This window comes from Orcinus orca, chromosome 1 (genome assembly GCF_937001465.1).
Source record: "Orcinus orca chromosome 1, mOrcOrc1.1, whole genome shotgun sequence".
NCBI classification, from domain to species: Eukaryota; Metazoa; Chordata; class Mammalia; order Artiodactyla; family Delphinidae; genus Orcinus; species Orcinus orca.
Window position 1 is genome coordinate 183,971,503 of NC_064559.1, and position 15,743 is coordinate 183,987,245.

The following is a 15,743-nucleotide window of genomic DNA, read 5'->3' on the forward strand; positions in this document are numbered from 1 at the left end:
AAAAACAAATAAGAGGCCGGTATAATGAACCCCTACATGTCCATCATCCAGTTTCAATAATTATTAACTCAAGGCCAATTCTGTTTTACATCTCTCACCTCTCCAGGACTATTTAGAAGTAAATCCAAGACATCCTATAATTTTGTCTGTATATATCACTTTTACTACCAATAATCTCTCCCTTGAATTAATCTGGTAAAGCAACAAAATCACTACATCACACTATTACTAATAAGCCCAGACTGCACATTTTAATAGGAACCCTCATCTTGGGCAGTCAGTTCTATCATAGCTTTTCATTTGGATCACTGACTCTTCTAACAGCCTGTGGAACTTTAATTCTAAATGGCAGTACTTTATGGCAAAGACAGAGGCACCTACTTACATGTAAACACTTAAAGAAATTTCCCACGAAAATCCTAACACACAGAGCATACTTGGATTTGGGTGAGAATCTGTACTTGTTATGCTTTTATATTACCTGTCATGTTCTTTGTCCACAAGATGATATCTGGCTCTAAATGCTACCAGGTGAGCATAATACGCTGGTGCAGGTATAGAAACAGATCGTGTGCAGCGCACGTAAGTGTGGCAGAGCTGGTAAGTTAGCAGTTGAAGTTCATCTGCAGTAAAGCAGTTATCATCCCATAAAACATGATAGTGTGAAGGACGGCTGGTACCCTATAGAAGGCAACAGAATATTCTGCTGATTTCTAAACTTTTAAATAAATATTCACCACAGACTAAGTTAAGTGAAAAAACAAGCTTTGTACATTAGCAAAATATATCCTAATTTAATAATCAATAAAAAAACATTTAGTTGATTTTGGGTATATATCCCAAAGAAGTAAAAACAGGGACTCGAACAGATATTTGCACACCTAGGTTCAAAGCAGCATTATTCACAATAGCCAGAAGGTGGACACAATCCAAGTATCCACTGATGGCTGAATGTATAATAAAAGGTGGTGTGTGTATATATATATATAACGGAATACTATTCAGTCTTAAAAAGGAAGAAAAATCTGCCACATACTACAACATGGATGAACCTTGATGATGTTCTGCTAAGTGAAATAAACCAGTCACAAAAGGACAAATATTGTACAATTCGCTTACATGAGCTACCTGAAGTAGTCGAGTTCATAGAGACAGAAAGTAGAATGGTGATCACCATGGGTTGCGGGGATGTGGGAATGGGGAGTTAGTGTTTAATGAGTACAGAGTATCAGGGAAGATGAAAAAGTTCCATAGATAGAAGGTGGTATGACTGCAGAATAATGTGATTTACTTAACGTCACAGAACTGTATATTTAAAAATGGTCAAAATGGTACATTGTATGTTATGTGTTTTTTACCATAATAAAAAAACAAGAACATTAGTTGAGCTCCTATGTATTAGTCACTATGCTAGGAACTGTGAATTCAAAGAAAAACAAAGTCAAAACAATGGAAACATAATTCAGTAGAGGAGTAGAGGAAATAGAACATCTGTAATTATAAAACAACTAATAAATGGCTATAGTACTACTGGTACTTAGTCCTATATGAGAATACCAAAGGAAGTAATTGTGAGGGTGAGCCCTGGGGGTTCTTCACCAAGAGGGGAATGAGTGAGATTTGGCCATTATGGGATGGGTAGGGTGAAGAGACACTGGAGAGAATGAACAGCCTTAACAAAAGCACGGGGGCATAAAGTTTCATGGCACATTTGGGGAATAGCTAATAGACTAGGATGAACAGAATATGGGATGGGGCATGAGGGGAAAAAGATGAAATTGAAATGAACATTTGGAATCAGACTGAATGACATGCTTAGGAATTTGAACTTTCACTTGTAGGCAGCAGGGAAAGCACTGCACAGCTTTTTTTTTAACAGGAGAGGTTTTGGGTGTGATAAGATTGGGGGTTTTATAAAAGTAACATCAGCAGTAATATGGAGGATGGGTTAGAAACAGAATCATGATGAAGCAGAAAATAGAAAATCTGAACAGACCTATTACTAGTGATTGAATCAGTAATCAGAAGCCTCCCAAAAAATAAAAGTCCAGGACCAGACAGCTTTACTGGTGAATTTTACCAAACATTCAAAGAAGAATTAATACCAATCCTTCTCAAACTTCCAAAAAACAGAAGAGGAGGGAACTCTTCCAAACTCATTTTACAAGGCTAGCATTACCTTGATACCAAAACCAGACAAGGATGCCTCAAGAAAAGAATTACAGGCCGATATCCCTAATGAACATAGATGCAAAAATCCTCGACAAAATATTAGCAAACCAACTTCAACAATACATTAAAAGGATCATAAACCATGATTAAGGGGGATTTATTCTAGGATGTAAGGATGGGTCAACATCTGCAAATCAATCAATGTGATACACCACATTAACAAAATGAAGGATAAAAATCATATGATCATCTCAATAGAGGCAGAAAAAGCATTTGAGTATTTATAATAAAGACTGTGAACAATACAGGTACAGAGGGAACGTACTTCAACATAATACAGGCCACATATGACAAGCCCACAGCTAACATCATACTCAATCATACTCTAAGATCAGGAACAAAGACAAAGATGCCCACTCTCACCACTTTTATTTAACATAGTTATTGAAAGTCCTAGCCAGTGAAATTAGCCAAGAAAAAGAAATAAAATATTATACAGATCTTCGTTGACTTACGATGGGGTTATGTTCCAATAAACCCATTTTAAGTTGAAGATATCCTAAGTCAAAATGCATTTAATATACCTAACCTACCGAACCTCATAGCTTAGCCTAGCCTAACTCAAACGTGTTCAGAACACTTATGTTAGCCAATAGTTGGGCAAAATCATCGAACACAAAGCTTATTTTACAATAAAGTGTTAAATACCTCATGTAATTTATTGAATACTGTACTGAAAGTGAAAAACAGAATGGCTATATGGGTGCAGAATGGTTGTAAGTGTATCAGTTTTTTACCCTGTGATCATGTGACTGCTTGGCAGCTGTGGCTTGCTGCTGCTGCCCAGCATCATGAGAGTGTTGTACTGTGTAACACTGGCTGGGGAAAAGACCAAAATTCAAAATCTGAAGTACAGTTTCTACTGAATGCATATCACTTTTGCACCACTGCAAAGTCAAAAAATAGTCAAACTATCATATGTTGGGGACTGTATATTATAAAGCTATACTAATTAAACAGTATGGTCAAAACAGGCACATAGATAGATCAGTGGATCAGAATAGAGCCCAGAAATAAACCATGCATATATGATCAATTAATTTATGACAAAGGAGGCAAGAACTTACAATGGGGAGAGGACAGTCTCTTCAATAAATGGGGTTGGGAAAACTGGACAGCCACATGCAAAGAATGAAAATGGAGCGCTATCTTACACCATACACTATACACTAAAATTAACTCAAAATGGTTTAAAGACTTAAATGTAAGACCTGAAACCGTAAAACTCCTGGAAGAAAACATAGGCAATAAGCTCCTTGACATAGGTCTTGGTGATGATTTTTTCTGATCTGACACCAAAAGCAAAAGCAACAAAACCAAAAATAAACAAGTAGGACTACACCAAATTAAAAAGCTTCTGCACAGCAAAGGAAGCCATCAGGAAAACAAAAAGGCAACCTACTAAATGGGAGAAAATATTTGCAAATCATGTATCTGATAAGGGGTTAATATCCAAAATATATAAAGAACTCATAAAATTCATAGCAAAAGAAAAAAATCCAGTTGAAAAACGGGCAGATCTGAATAGACATTTTTCCAAAGAAGACATACAGATGGTCAACAGGCACATGAAAAAAAGGTTAACATCATTACTCGTCAGGGAAATGCAAATCAAAATCACAACGTGATATCACCTCATACTTGTTGGAATGGCTATTATCCGAAAGATTAGAAATGACAAGTGTTAATGATGACAGAAAAGGGAACTTTTTTTTTGGGGGGGGTGGGGCACATGGTGGGGCATGCGGGATCTTAGTTCCAGGGATTGAATTTGTGCCCCCTGCGTGGAAACGTGGAAGTCCTAACCACTGGACTGCCAGGGAATTCCCTGGGAACTTTTTTAAAAAAAAATTTATTGTATTGAAGTATAGTTGATTTACAATGTCGTGTTAGTTTTTGGTATACAGCAAAGTGATTCAGTTATACATATATATACATTCTTTTTAATATTATTTTCCATTATGGTTTATCACAGGATACTAAATATAGTTCCCTGTGCTATACAGTAGGGCCTTGTTGTTTATCCATTCTATATATAATAGTTTGCATCTACTAGTCCCAAACTCCCCATCCATCACCCCTGCCACCCCCAGCAACCACAAGTCTGTTTTCTATGTCTGTGAGTCTGTTCCTGTTTTGTAGATAAGTTCATTTGTGTCATATTTTTGATTCCGCATTAAGTGATACCATATGGTATTTGTCTTTCTCTTTCTGACTTACTTGACTTAGTAGGATAATCTCTAGGTCCATCCATGTTGCTGCAAATAACATTATTTCATTCTTTTTTATGGCTGAGTAGTATTCCATTGTAATATATACCACATCTTCTTTATCCATTCATCTGTTGATGGACATTTAGGTTGTATCCATGTCCTGGCTATTGTAAATAGTGCTGCAATGAACACTTGAGTGCATGTATCTTCTTTTTTTAAAAAAAATATTTATTGGGCTTCCCTGGTGGCGCAGTGGTTGAGAGTCTGCCTGCCGATGCAGGGGACACGGGTTCGTGCCCCGGTCCTGGAAGATCCCACATGCCACGGAGCAGCTAGGCCCGTGAGCCATGCCCGCTGAGCCTGGGCGTCCAGAGCCTGTGCTCCGCAACGGGAGAGACCACAGCAGTGAGAGGCCCGCGTACTGCAAAAATAAATTTTTTAAAAAATTATTTATTTATTTATTTTCTCTATTTTTTTGGCTGTGTCGGGTCTTAGTTGAAGCATGCGGGATCTCTTGTTGCAGCGCGCGGGTTTTCTCTCTCTAGTTGTGGCACACGGGCTTCTCTCTAGTTGTGGTATGCTGGTTTTTCTTTCTCTAGTTGTGGCGCACAGGCTCCAGAGTGCATGGGCTCTGTAGTTTGTGGCATGCAGGCTCTCTCATTGAGGTGTGAGAGCTCAATAGTTGTGGCACACAGGTTTAGTTGCCCTGTGGCATGTGGGATCTTAGTTCCCCGACCAGGGATCGAACCCATGTCCCCTGCATTGGAAAGCAGATTCTTTACCACTGTACCACCAGGGAAGTCCCTCATGTACCTTTTTTTTTTTTTACTAAATTCCCTCACTTCCTTTCCTTCTTTTTAAAAAATTTATCTATCTACCTATCTATCTATCTGTCTGTCTGTCTATCTTTGGCTGCTTTGGGTCTTTGTTGCTGTGTGTGGGCTTTCTTTAGTTGCGGTGAGCAGGGGCTACTCTTTGTTGCGCTGCACGTGCTTCTCGTGGTGGCTTCTCTTGTTGTGGAGAACGGGCTCTAGGCACGCGGGCTTCAGTAGTTGTGGCTCACAGGCTCTAGAGCACAGGCTCAGTAGTTGTGGCACACGGGCCTAGTTGCTCCGTGGCATGTGGGATCTTCCCAGACCAGGGCTCGAAGCCGTGTTCCCTGCATTGGCACGTGGATTCTTAACCACTGCACCACCAGGGAAGCCCCCCACATGTATCTTTTGTATTTATAGTTTTCTCTGGGTATATGCCCAAGAGTGGGACTGCAGGATCATATGGCAACTCTATTTTCATTATTATTTTTTTAAATTAATTAATTAATTAACTAATTAATTAATTATGGCTGCATTGGGTCTTCATTGCTGCATGCAGGCTTTCTCTAGATGCGGTGAGCAGGGCTACTCTTCGTTGCTGTGTGAGGGCTTCTCATTGCGGTGGTATCTCTTGCTGTGGAGCATGGGCTCTAGGCGTGCAGGCTTCAGTAGTTGTGGCACGTGGGCTCAGTAGTTGTGACTCGCAGGCTCTAGAATGCAGGCTTGGTAGTTGTGGTGCATGGGCTTAGTTGCTCCGTGGAATGTGGGATCTCCCAGACCAGGGCTAGAACCCATGTCCCCTGCATTGGCAGGCAGATTCTTAACCACTGCGCCACCAGGGAAGTCTTGGCAACTCTATTTTTAGTTTTTTGAGGAACCTCCATACTGTTTTCCATAGTGGCTGCACCAGTTTACTTTCCCACCAACAATGCATAAGAGTTCTCTTTTGAACCCTCCTACACCGTTGGTGAGAATGTAAATTGGTGCAGCCACTATGGAAAACAGTACGGAGGTGCCTCAAAAAATTAAAAACAGAAATACCATATGATCTACCAGTTCCACTTATGGGTATTTATCTGAAGAAAACAAAAACACTAATTCAAAAAGTATGCACCACTATGTTCATTGCAGCAATATTTGCAATAGCTAAGACATGGAAACAACCTAAGTGTCCATCGATGGATAAATAAAGAAATTATGATATATATATATATGGACATTATGCTAAGTAAAATAAGTCAGACAGAGAAAGACAAATGCCATATATCTGGAATCAAAATGAATGAATGAAAAATAATTTAAAAAGCATGGTCAAAGATACAGAGAACAGATTGGTGGTTGCCAGAGGCAGGGGTGGGAGAAATGGGTGAACTGTTTTTTGTTTTTACTTTAAATAAACACCACCACCACCACCACCCGCATGGGAAAAAAAGAAAAGAAAACAGGAAGAGACTAAAAGCAAGGGGAGCAATTAGGAGGCTGGTGCACTAGTGCTGGTATGAGATGATGAATGTATGAAGTATGAAAATGGCAGTGGTAAAGGAGAAAAGAGAAGGTTAGCGCGTACGTTAGCAAATATTTATCATTTTTCAGACACTGTGCAAGATTTTGGGGATAAAGTTCAAATTACTACCAAATCCTACCTCCTCCCAGGGAAGTCCGGATCTTACCTGTTTTAATTAATCTAATGAGAACAGACTAAATGAGGGCACCCAGGATAGGAAAGTAATAATGAGAACTTGAACTAAGCAGGGGAGGTGAGGATAAGGATAAGAGATAGGGGCTTCCCTGGTGGCACAGGGGTTAAGAATCCACTTGCCAATGCAGGGGGCATGGGTTCGAGCCCTGGTCCGGGAAGATCCCACATGCCACGGAGCAACTAAGCCTGTGCGCCACAACTACTGAGGCTACGCACTACAGCCCGTGAGCCACAACTATTGAGCCCGCGCACCTAGAGCCCACGCTGCACAAGAGAAGCCATGACAATGAGAAGCCCGTGCACTGCAACGAAGAGTAGCCCCCGCTCGCCACAAGTAGAGAAAGCCCACGCATAGCAACGAAGACCCAACACAGCCAAAAAAGAAAAAAAAGAATAAGAGATAGGTCTTAGACTAAGAAGATAGATTCTGTAGAGTTCAGGGATTCCATTAGATAAGGGTGGCAGGTGAGAGGGTACAATCAAAAATAACTTCAAGATCTGGAAATCAGGAGAAAAGTTGTATCTGTAAAAAGAGATTTCAAAGTCATAAATATTACTTGAACTTAAATTTTTTTTCTTTTTGGCTGTGCTGCACAGCCTGCAGGATCTTAGTTCCCTGACCAGGGACTGAACCCAGGCCCACGGCAGTAAAAGAACTGAGTCCTAACCACTGGACCGCCAGGGAATTCCCTGAACTTAAAATTTCAAAAGGTGGGTGGGGGCTTCCCTGGTGGCGCAGTGGTTGAGAGTCCGCCTGCCGATGCAGGGGACACGGGTTCGTGCCCCGGTCCGGGAGGATCCCACATGCCGCAGAGCGGCTGGGCCCGTGAGCCATGGCCGCTGAGCCTGCCAGTGCGTCCGGAGTCTGTGCTCCGCAACGGGAGAGACCACAACAGTGAGAGGCCCACGTACCGCACCAAAAAAAAAAAAAAAAAAGTGGGTAGAAGAACGAAACCTAGAAAAAACATAAGGGTAAGATGACAGGTAGGATAAAATGTGTAGTGGAAGCCAAATGGTAGACGGTTTTGATGAGTGCATGATTATAACAGCGTCAGAAGTTACAGAGATCAAGGAGAAATAACAGTGGGGCAGAAGGCAGTTTGCTATAAGTTGAAGAGGAAATAAGTGTAGTCTTTTTTGTTCTTAATGTAAACCTTTTATAGACGTAAATATATAGAGAGAAAAATTCATGTACCATACATGTAGACTGATGAATTTTTCACAAAGAGAATATACCCATGAAACCAGCACCCAAATCAAGAAACTAAACGTTAACTGCAACCACAAAGCCCCTTTGTGCCCTCTCAGGGTCACTACCCTACCTGCCACCCTGCTCCCTGTAACCTGACTTTTAACATCATAGATTAGTTTTGCTTGTTTTTGAAGTTTATAATGTATGTACCCTTTGGGTCTAGCTTCTTTGATTTGACATTGTGAAATTTATACATACTGTTGTATCATTCTTACTGTTGTATAAATCACATTTGTATAGTTATTTATCCAATCTACTGATCATGGGCATTTGAACTGTTTGTACTGATAGTTTTTGTATTGACCATTATGACCAGTGCTACTATGAATATTAACATACTATCTTTTGGTGAACATAGATATGCATTTCTGTTGGCTATCTTGGAGTGGAAATCCTGGTCATAGAGCGTACGTATATTTAAGTTTAGTAGATAATGCCAGCCAATTTTTAAAAATGTTCACATTAATTTACACACCTACCAGGAGAGTATAAGAGTTCCAGTTGCTCTATATCCTTAATACTATTTGTCTTTTAAAATTTTAGCCATTTTGGTGAGTGTGTTTAGGCTATCCTTTTAACAACAGTTTGGTGACAAATGGTAGAAAGACAGTACCTTAAAGGAGAACAGCAGGAGCAAGGAACTGTATTTTAGGACAGGGATAACTATAAGCTAAGGGAATGGAATCAGAAGCTTAAAGGAGACTGAAGATATACGAAAGAGGGTAACTGGTGAACTAATGCCAACTTAAGGCAGGCAAGAGCAAATGAGAACAGTTCTACAGGTTGACCCTTTTTCCTGTGGGAAAGGAGGGAAGAAAGTAGGCATGACTGACAATGTAATTTCTTAGTGAGAAAAAAGGAAGGGGTCATGTGCTGAGTGTTGGGGCAAAAGACCAAGTTAGGAACCCAAAGAAAATGGTAGAGAGAGCTAATTAAAGTGGAGTCAAAGGAATGTTAAATCACAGTGAAGGACATCTTCGAAGTTTGGGAGATTCATATTAGGAAGTTATAATTTAGGACGCTGCCCACTCCTCAACAGGTACATTTATGTCTTCAGAAGAATTTCCTTCGGTAGGTCAGAGGGGTCACATGCTCCACCCGGTTAATGTGTTTCTAACAGTATGGTAAGTAGGATTTTTTTTCCCTGCTGTCCTAGAATTTCAACTAAGGTCCAAAGCAGGGGACTAAAGGTGCTAAGCATCTTACATTCTAAAGAGCTACCAACCTTTGGAGTCAGCTACCCTCCCTTAAGGGCTCACCGAGAGGAGACAGTTCAGGACAGGTCTTACCATCAAATCCCGGGCTCTGGCCTCTTCTCACCTTACCCCTATCCTCTCAATATAGGAAGAGATTGAGAGTTTTGTGAAAATACAGAATTTCAGTTGTGAGGAAAGGCACTCTCTCTCCGCTAAAGACATGTAAGGGGTACTTCAAGAGAATGAGTTGTAAAGATGAGAGCCTGTTAGAAAGGGAGAGACTATCCCATCTCATTCCCCAACTGGATTATTCCTGAGTTCAGAGTCCATAGGCCCACTCTCCCAACTCCATACAGCTAGAGCGATGAGAGCTCTTGGAAGCAGTTCTGGGAGTCTAAAAAAATGAAGTTGAGTAGAGAAGGAGGGGCCATGGAGCCATGCAATGCGATATCTAACCTAAAGAAGGGGCTGGGGTCTATACCACAGATGGGGCTAAAGAAGGACACTGCTGCCCTTTGAGGGTTCTCAGCTCCATGGAGGCTAAGGGATTAGAAAGAATCAGAACGGACTAGAGAAAGACTTGTGTCATCTCCCCATTACTGACATTCTGGCAGTCAGCAGTACCAGATGAGTTAGAGTCCTAGAAGGAGGAGGGGAAGGAGGTATTTCGGAGGCAAGCCATGGTCCCCTCCCCTACTCAAAACACTAGGACCAAAGCTCTAGAGCCTGTCTTGGGCAGGTGGAGAGTAGAAGGGAAAAGCCAAGCTTTAATTTTATTTGTAAATTTAAGTTTTAAAAATGAATGGGAATTTTATCTCAAAATAAAATGGGGAGGGGAGGAAACGGAACTAAGCTGTAAACACCAATATGACCAACATAAATGTCAAGAAGTTACAGAATCTGGCCAAAATGTTGTTAAAGGATCTGTTGTTCACTGGTAAAGTTAAAAGTAGTGATACAAAAAAATTATCTCATACTGGTTAGGAATGATTCGATTTTAATTTTAGCTGTTAAAATATAAGACTCCTCCTTTTGATCTCAGAGAAGTTAGAAAAGTCTAATAAAGCTGGGGAGACATGTAAAGAACGGTCTTTGGGGACTTCCCTGGTGGCACAGTGGTTAAGAATCTGCCTGCCAATGCAGGGGACATGGGTTTGATCCCCAGTCTGGGAAGATCCCACATGCCATGGAGCAACTAAGCCTGTGTGCCACAACTACTGAGTCTGTGCTCTAGAGCCCGTGAGCCACAACTACTGAGCCCATGTGCCACAACTACTGTAGCCCGTGCACCCTAGAGCCTGTGTGCCACAACTACTGAGCCCATGTGCTGCAACTACTGAAGCTTGTGCACTCTAGGGCCCATGTGCTGCAACTACTGAGCTTGCATGCTGCAACTACTGAAGCCTGCACGCCTAGAGGCTGTGCTCTGCAACAAGAGAAGCCATGGCAATGAGAAGCCCGCACACTGCAAGGAAGAGTAGCCCTCACTCACTGCAACTAGAGAAAGCCCAGAAAGTCCCTGTGAAATATTCCTGGTTATTTGCTGACTAGAGCAAAGTTTCAATTTGGTGTCCCCCCAAAATACTGGTCCCTAAAGTTTCTGGTTAAATACATTGGAGAAATAGTCCTGTCCTGAAAATTCATAACAACCATTTGCATATCAATGGTATCCAAAAGTTCTAGAGTAAAAAAACAATCTGTTTGACCAGCATTTCTAAAATTTACGTGAATAGAGAACCTTTTTTCCCCCTCCATTATATTAACTAAAAAGTCATAGCAGTAGGGTTCCTTGGGATACATGGAGAGAAACTTAAGGTTAAAATATGTACTCGAATGATAATAGATTTTATCTCAGAAGGTACTTTTAACTTTGTTTTGCTGTTACCACCCACCATGAAAATGTACCACATTGACTGTAAACAGAAGCAGTTATAAGAACATATATAAATGAGTAGGACAATAATTTTAAAGCCCTAAGAGTGAAACTGTGGTTAGTGTATGTGGGACATATAAAGCTTTAAGATTCAGATATACAGTTAGCTACATCTTCCTGAAATTTCTATTTTAATCAATGGCAAGTAAACTAAAATAGTTTTGGGCTACATTCTCTCAGGTATCCTGCGAATGTGGATTCACTCTCTGCTGCTGGAAAGTTTGAGAAGCACTCAATTACAGCTTATGTTTTACTAAGTACAGCTAACAAATTAACAAAAAGGTTTTCTGAAAAATAAGAAAAGACTTAGAATTATTTAACTGAAACTTAAAGCTGTAATTCTACAGCTAAACTCTTTCACATGCTCAATATCTGCCAGTAAGTGTCAAAGTTTTCTATGAAGTATTATTATCAAAAAGAATATATCAAAGGAACAATCAGGTATTTTAGATTTTTTTGAAGTTTTGCATTAAATTAAGGACATAGTTTAGGGAGATGCCTTCTATTAAAACACTTATATTCTGGTACTTCCGTAGAAATAAGTCCCTCTCAAGGTGAAAAAGGGGATATGATTTAGTTACCGAAAGTTTCATTCTAATTTCACGTGGAAACAATCTGACGTGTAGAGAAGAATATTTCTTTCTCTCTTTTCTGAGATTTAAAAAATATGCCTAAGAATAGAAGTTCCTGAATAAAAACATTTCACCCAAAGTATAGGCTTACCTGTATTCCAGCATGGCTACAGAGGTAAAAATCAAACTCATATGGGTGTGTAATGTCTGTATCAACTGTTGTTCCAGCTGGGATATTGCCACTTCTTCCGACCTAGATTGTTTGGTCAAAGTTTAAACAAACAAGACAAAGGTAAAGAATGTGTCTGAAAGCACTTTTAAAAAGATATAAATACATAGGCTGATCCCATGTTTCACTATTTTCGGCTTGAAATATTACTTAAGCAGCCATTAAGAGCAGACCTTATTCTAGTCCTAGTTCCTATTCTTAAATGTTGCTGAAAGTGAAAGCTGATAACAAAGTTATTAGTTTCTACTGATGCTTAGCTGGTAGTTGATCGTAATACAGGTAGAAAACTTAAAAAAATTTTTTAAAAAAAGTTACGTTTAGTGCTCCAATTTATGATGTCTGTGCAGAGCAGGTACTCTTGAATGTGCAGTTTTATGAAAATTAGCATTTTTCTCAGAGAACCCTATATTTTTAGAGGGAAAGAATGCTGACCACAGCATCAACTAGAGTCACCATTTGTTAACCATTTATATGCCAGGTACTTTACATACATTATTTCTAATCCTCATAATCCTGCAAGTTAGGTATTATTCCCATTTGTCTGGGGGGAATCTACAGCTCAGGAATACAAAATAACTCGCCCAATAGCATACAATAAAGGGCAGAACTGAGAGTCAAACATGGAAATGACTGCAAAGGCCCTATTTCTTTTATTTTATATTAGCAGTTTCAACATCTTGTAAGAAAACAGACACCATGATTTTCTCTGAGTAATACATGATGTAAATGAAAAAGTTCGAAACTCCTGATAATGAAAGTCTCCTAATAAAACACTTTAAATGCATATACATACTTACCTCTACCTCCTTATCCCTAACATATTGAAACTCATTAATTGTAAGTCGAGGTTTAGAAGGCTAACAAATCAGAGACTCTTTTACTGACTCAGACATTATTTCTGCTGTGTGAGGGACTGTTACCAGGTGGTGGCTGGAGTTATATCTGTGTGGACCAACCAGCTAGCTTCACCAAATCACAATATAAAGAAAACAGTTCATAAACTACTAAGTTATGCCTATTCTTAACACACAAATCTCCTAATTAATATATATTTAAAAGCTTTATTCTCTTTAGAGAGGCGGCAGAATGCCTGGGTTCATATCAGAGCTCCACCAGTTTCTAGTCATGAAATCTAGGGCACAGTATTTTCCTCTCTGTGCCTATTTCCTCATTTATAATTATCTCTCATCTATTATGATTAGTAGATTTAGAGCAAAGATGAAAGAGAAGCAAACAAATGAAGGAAAGGCACAATTAAACATCAGTTGCAAGAAATCATTAAATCTAACTTAGGTTTTCCTGATCTAACTTTTGAAGAAACCTTTGGTTTTCTAGGTACAGAAATGTAATTTGGGGCACAGGCCTTTAACAACACGGAGGCCAAAATAAAACTATCATTACTGCTATTAGAGATGTGGTATAGGACAGTGATTAAGAGTACTCTGGAGCCAGATTGCCTATTTTGAGTCCTAGCTCTACCAATTTAACCTCCACGTGCCACAGTTTCCTACTGTGAAAAATGGGGATAATAATAAGTACCTCATAGTGTTGTTTGTGAGGGTTAAATGAGCTAAATTTATAAAAAATATCCAGAACAGTGCCTGCCATTATGCCCTCTTTTTCTCTATCACTACCACCATTATCACCACTCTACAACTAGGTAACCTCCACTGAGTGCTTAGCGTGTGCCTAAGCACCGTTCTAAGTACATTACACATTTTAATTTAAAAAAAACCCTTTCAAAAACCCAAATAAGGCAAATATTAATATTATCCAAGCCTTGCTCAGAAAGAAACTGGCACAGAGATGTTAAGTTACTTGCCCAAAGCTACACAACCAGTGTAATCAAAGACCAAATATGTACCAAAGACAAGACACACTCCTTTCTTTTTCAGTCTTTTCTATTGATCCCCTTTCCCAAGGGGACTCTGACCCTTGTACTGCTCAGATTTCTCTGCTCTAAGGTTTACAGGATGGGGGCAGAGCACTGAAAATGAAAGTTAGTTTGCATGAATTTTCACTAATCACTCTAGAATGTCCCTAGCTTGTAAAATTAATTTTTACAAGATATTTAAAAAATAGAACATACCTTTTTTCTTCTGAACATTTAAGGAAAATATGAATAAAAACAATTTTAAAACTATGAGTTTCTTCACAACAACAAAAAAGTATAATGGGATTTTGAACATTTGGAGTGTTACTAGAAATTCTAGAAAGTTAAAAATTAACTTATTTTGATGCTCCTATACTCATAATCAATCTGCTTTGCTGTAACCTACTACTATATATCAGAAACTCTGCTGTTGGCAGAGAGCCTTTGTTAAGTGCTCTATGAACTATGTTAGATAACCTTTGCTTATAATAGTATTATAATAAATGTAAGATTACCCTTTCAGTCCTATCAGCACAAAATAATCGAGTGTGATGTCTCTTCTGAACTACAATGTAAGTTATTCCAGGTTGATAGTCTTTCTCCAAACTGATGCAGGCTTCTCGAATTGCTAGTAGTTCATAATATAATACCTAGAGAAGATGAAATGGAAAGACTTGATCTAGTCAGTTGTTCTCCTATACATACTTCAAAGTAAGACAATGATTTAGACTTAGAATTTCTTAAATTCATCACCTCACAGCTAATTATACTTCTCTATTCCATTTTAACTATTATCAGAGCATGGTCTTAGCGATCAAGGCTTACATATCCAGTAAATATTTTAAAAGGGAAAATCTAAGGAAGTATCAAAATTTGACTTTAGGAACTCTCAATTAAGGCTCCTAACTTCAGAACTGGACACCATATTATAAACACAGTATCTGATTTAACCACAGTATGATGAGAATCCCAGGCAACCAACCTGCCTAAACTGTCCCTCTGAAACACCATCCCGATAAAAGATGATACGAGTAGGTTTGAACCGAGTTGACTTATAAAACTGAATGAGAAGTTCTCGGACCATGGAGGCAAGGTCCTGGATGATCTCCTGTCGGGGTCTCTGAACTCTTACTGTAGCACAGTATCTGCTTGGGTGGGCATCCATACTACCTACAACCTAGGTTGAAAAAAGTAAAGAAAACATAGAAATTAAGGTATTCAAAACTATATGAATATGAATTTTACCATAAAAAAGTTGAAAAAGGATTTCATTTAAATTTGTATTTTATTATAACCTTAACTATTTATCACAGTTCATTTTGAAAGTAATAAAAATAGATAATTCCAGTGAAGAACAAAATAAAAGACACAGTCTAGGGTCAAAAACTATTTTCCCATAAGTAGGCTGTACTTTATATTTAACAATTTGGCTCTAATTTACAGATGTTGCTGGTAAACCTAAATATTAGTAAGGATAGAAAGACAAAGAGATGTACATAGAGGAAGGAGATAAATAAAAAAGGTCCATTCAAACTCTTGATTTCTCTTTATAGCTCTTACAGTTTAGCAAACTATCCCAGAAGCCATATTCAAGATGACTTTGGCATTACCTTAAAAACTCTTATGCTTCATAAATTTTAAATCTTGGTTTTGAGAGCAGCTATCTTAATTTTTTCTCTCTGTCTCTTAATATTGTTATGTGATTGGAGCAGAGGGAACTCTGAAGCATGAA

General features: G+C 39.0%; 1 protein-coding gene across 5 annotated transcripts in view; it reads right to left on the bottom strand.

Annotated features, from left to right (window-relative positions):
- The window catches only part of AGO3 (argonaute RISC catalytic component 3), a 127,507-nt gene that overhangs the window by 13,253 nt on the left and 98,511 nt on the right, over window positions 1-15,743 (bottom strand). For all 5 annotated transcript variants that reach the window (XM_004266469.3, XM_033422144.2, XM_033422149.2 and 2 more), the window contains 4 exons: window positions 14,994-15,188; window positions 14,527-14,661; window positions 12,061-12,162; window positions 482-681 (listed from right to left, as the gene is read on the bottom strand). In XM_004266469.3, coding sequence (XP_004266517.1) covers window positions 482-681; window positions 12,061-12,162; window positions 14,527-14,661; window positions 14,994-15,188 — 632 coding nt within the window. The remainder of the gene's footprint in view (window positions 1-481; window positions 682-12,060; window positions 12,163-14,526; window positions 14,662-14,993; window positions 15,189-15,743) is intronic.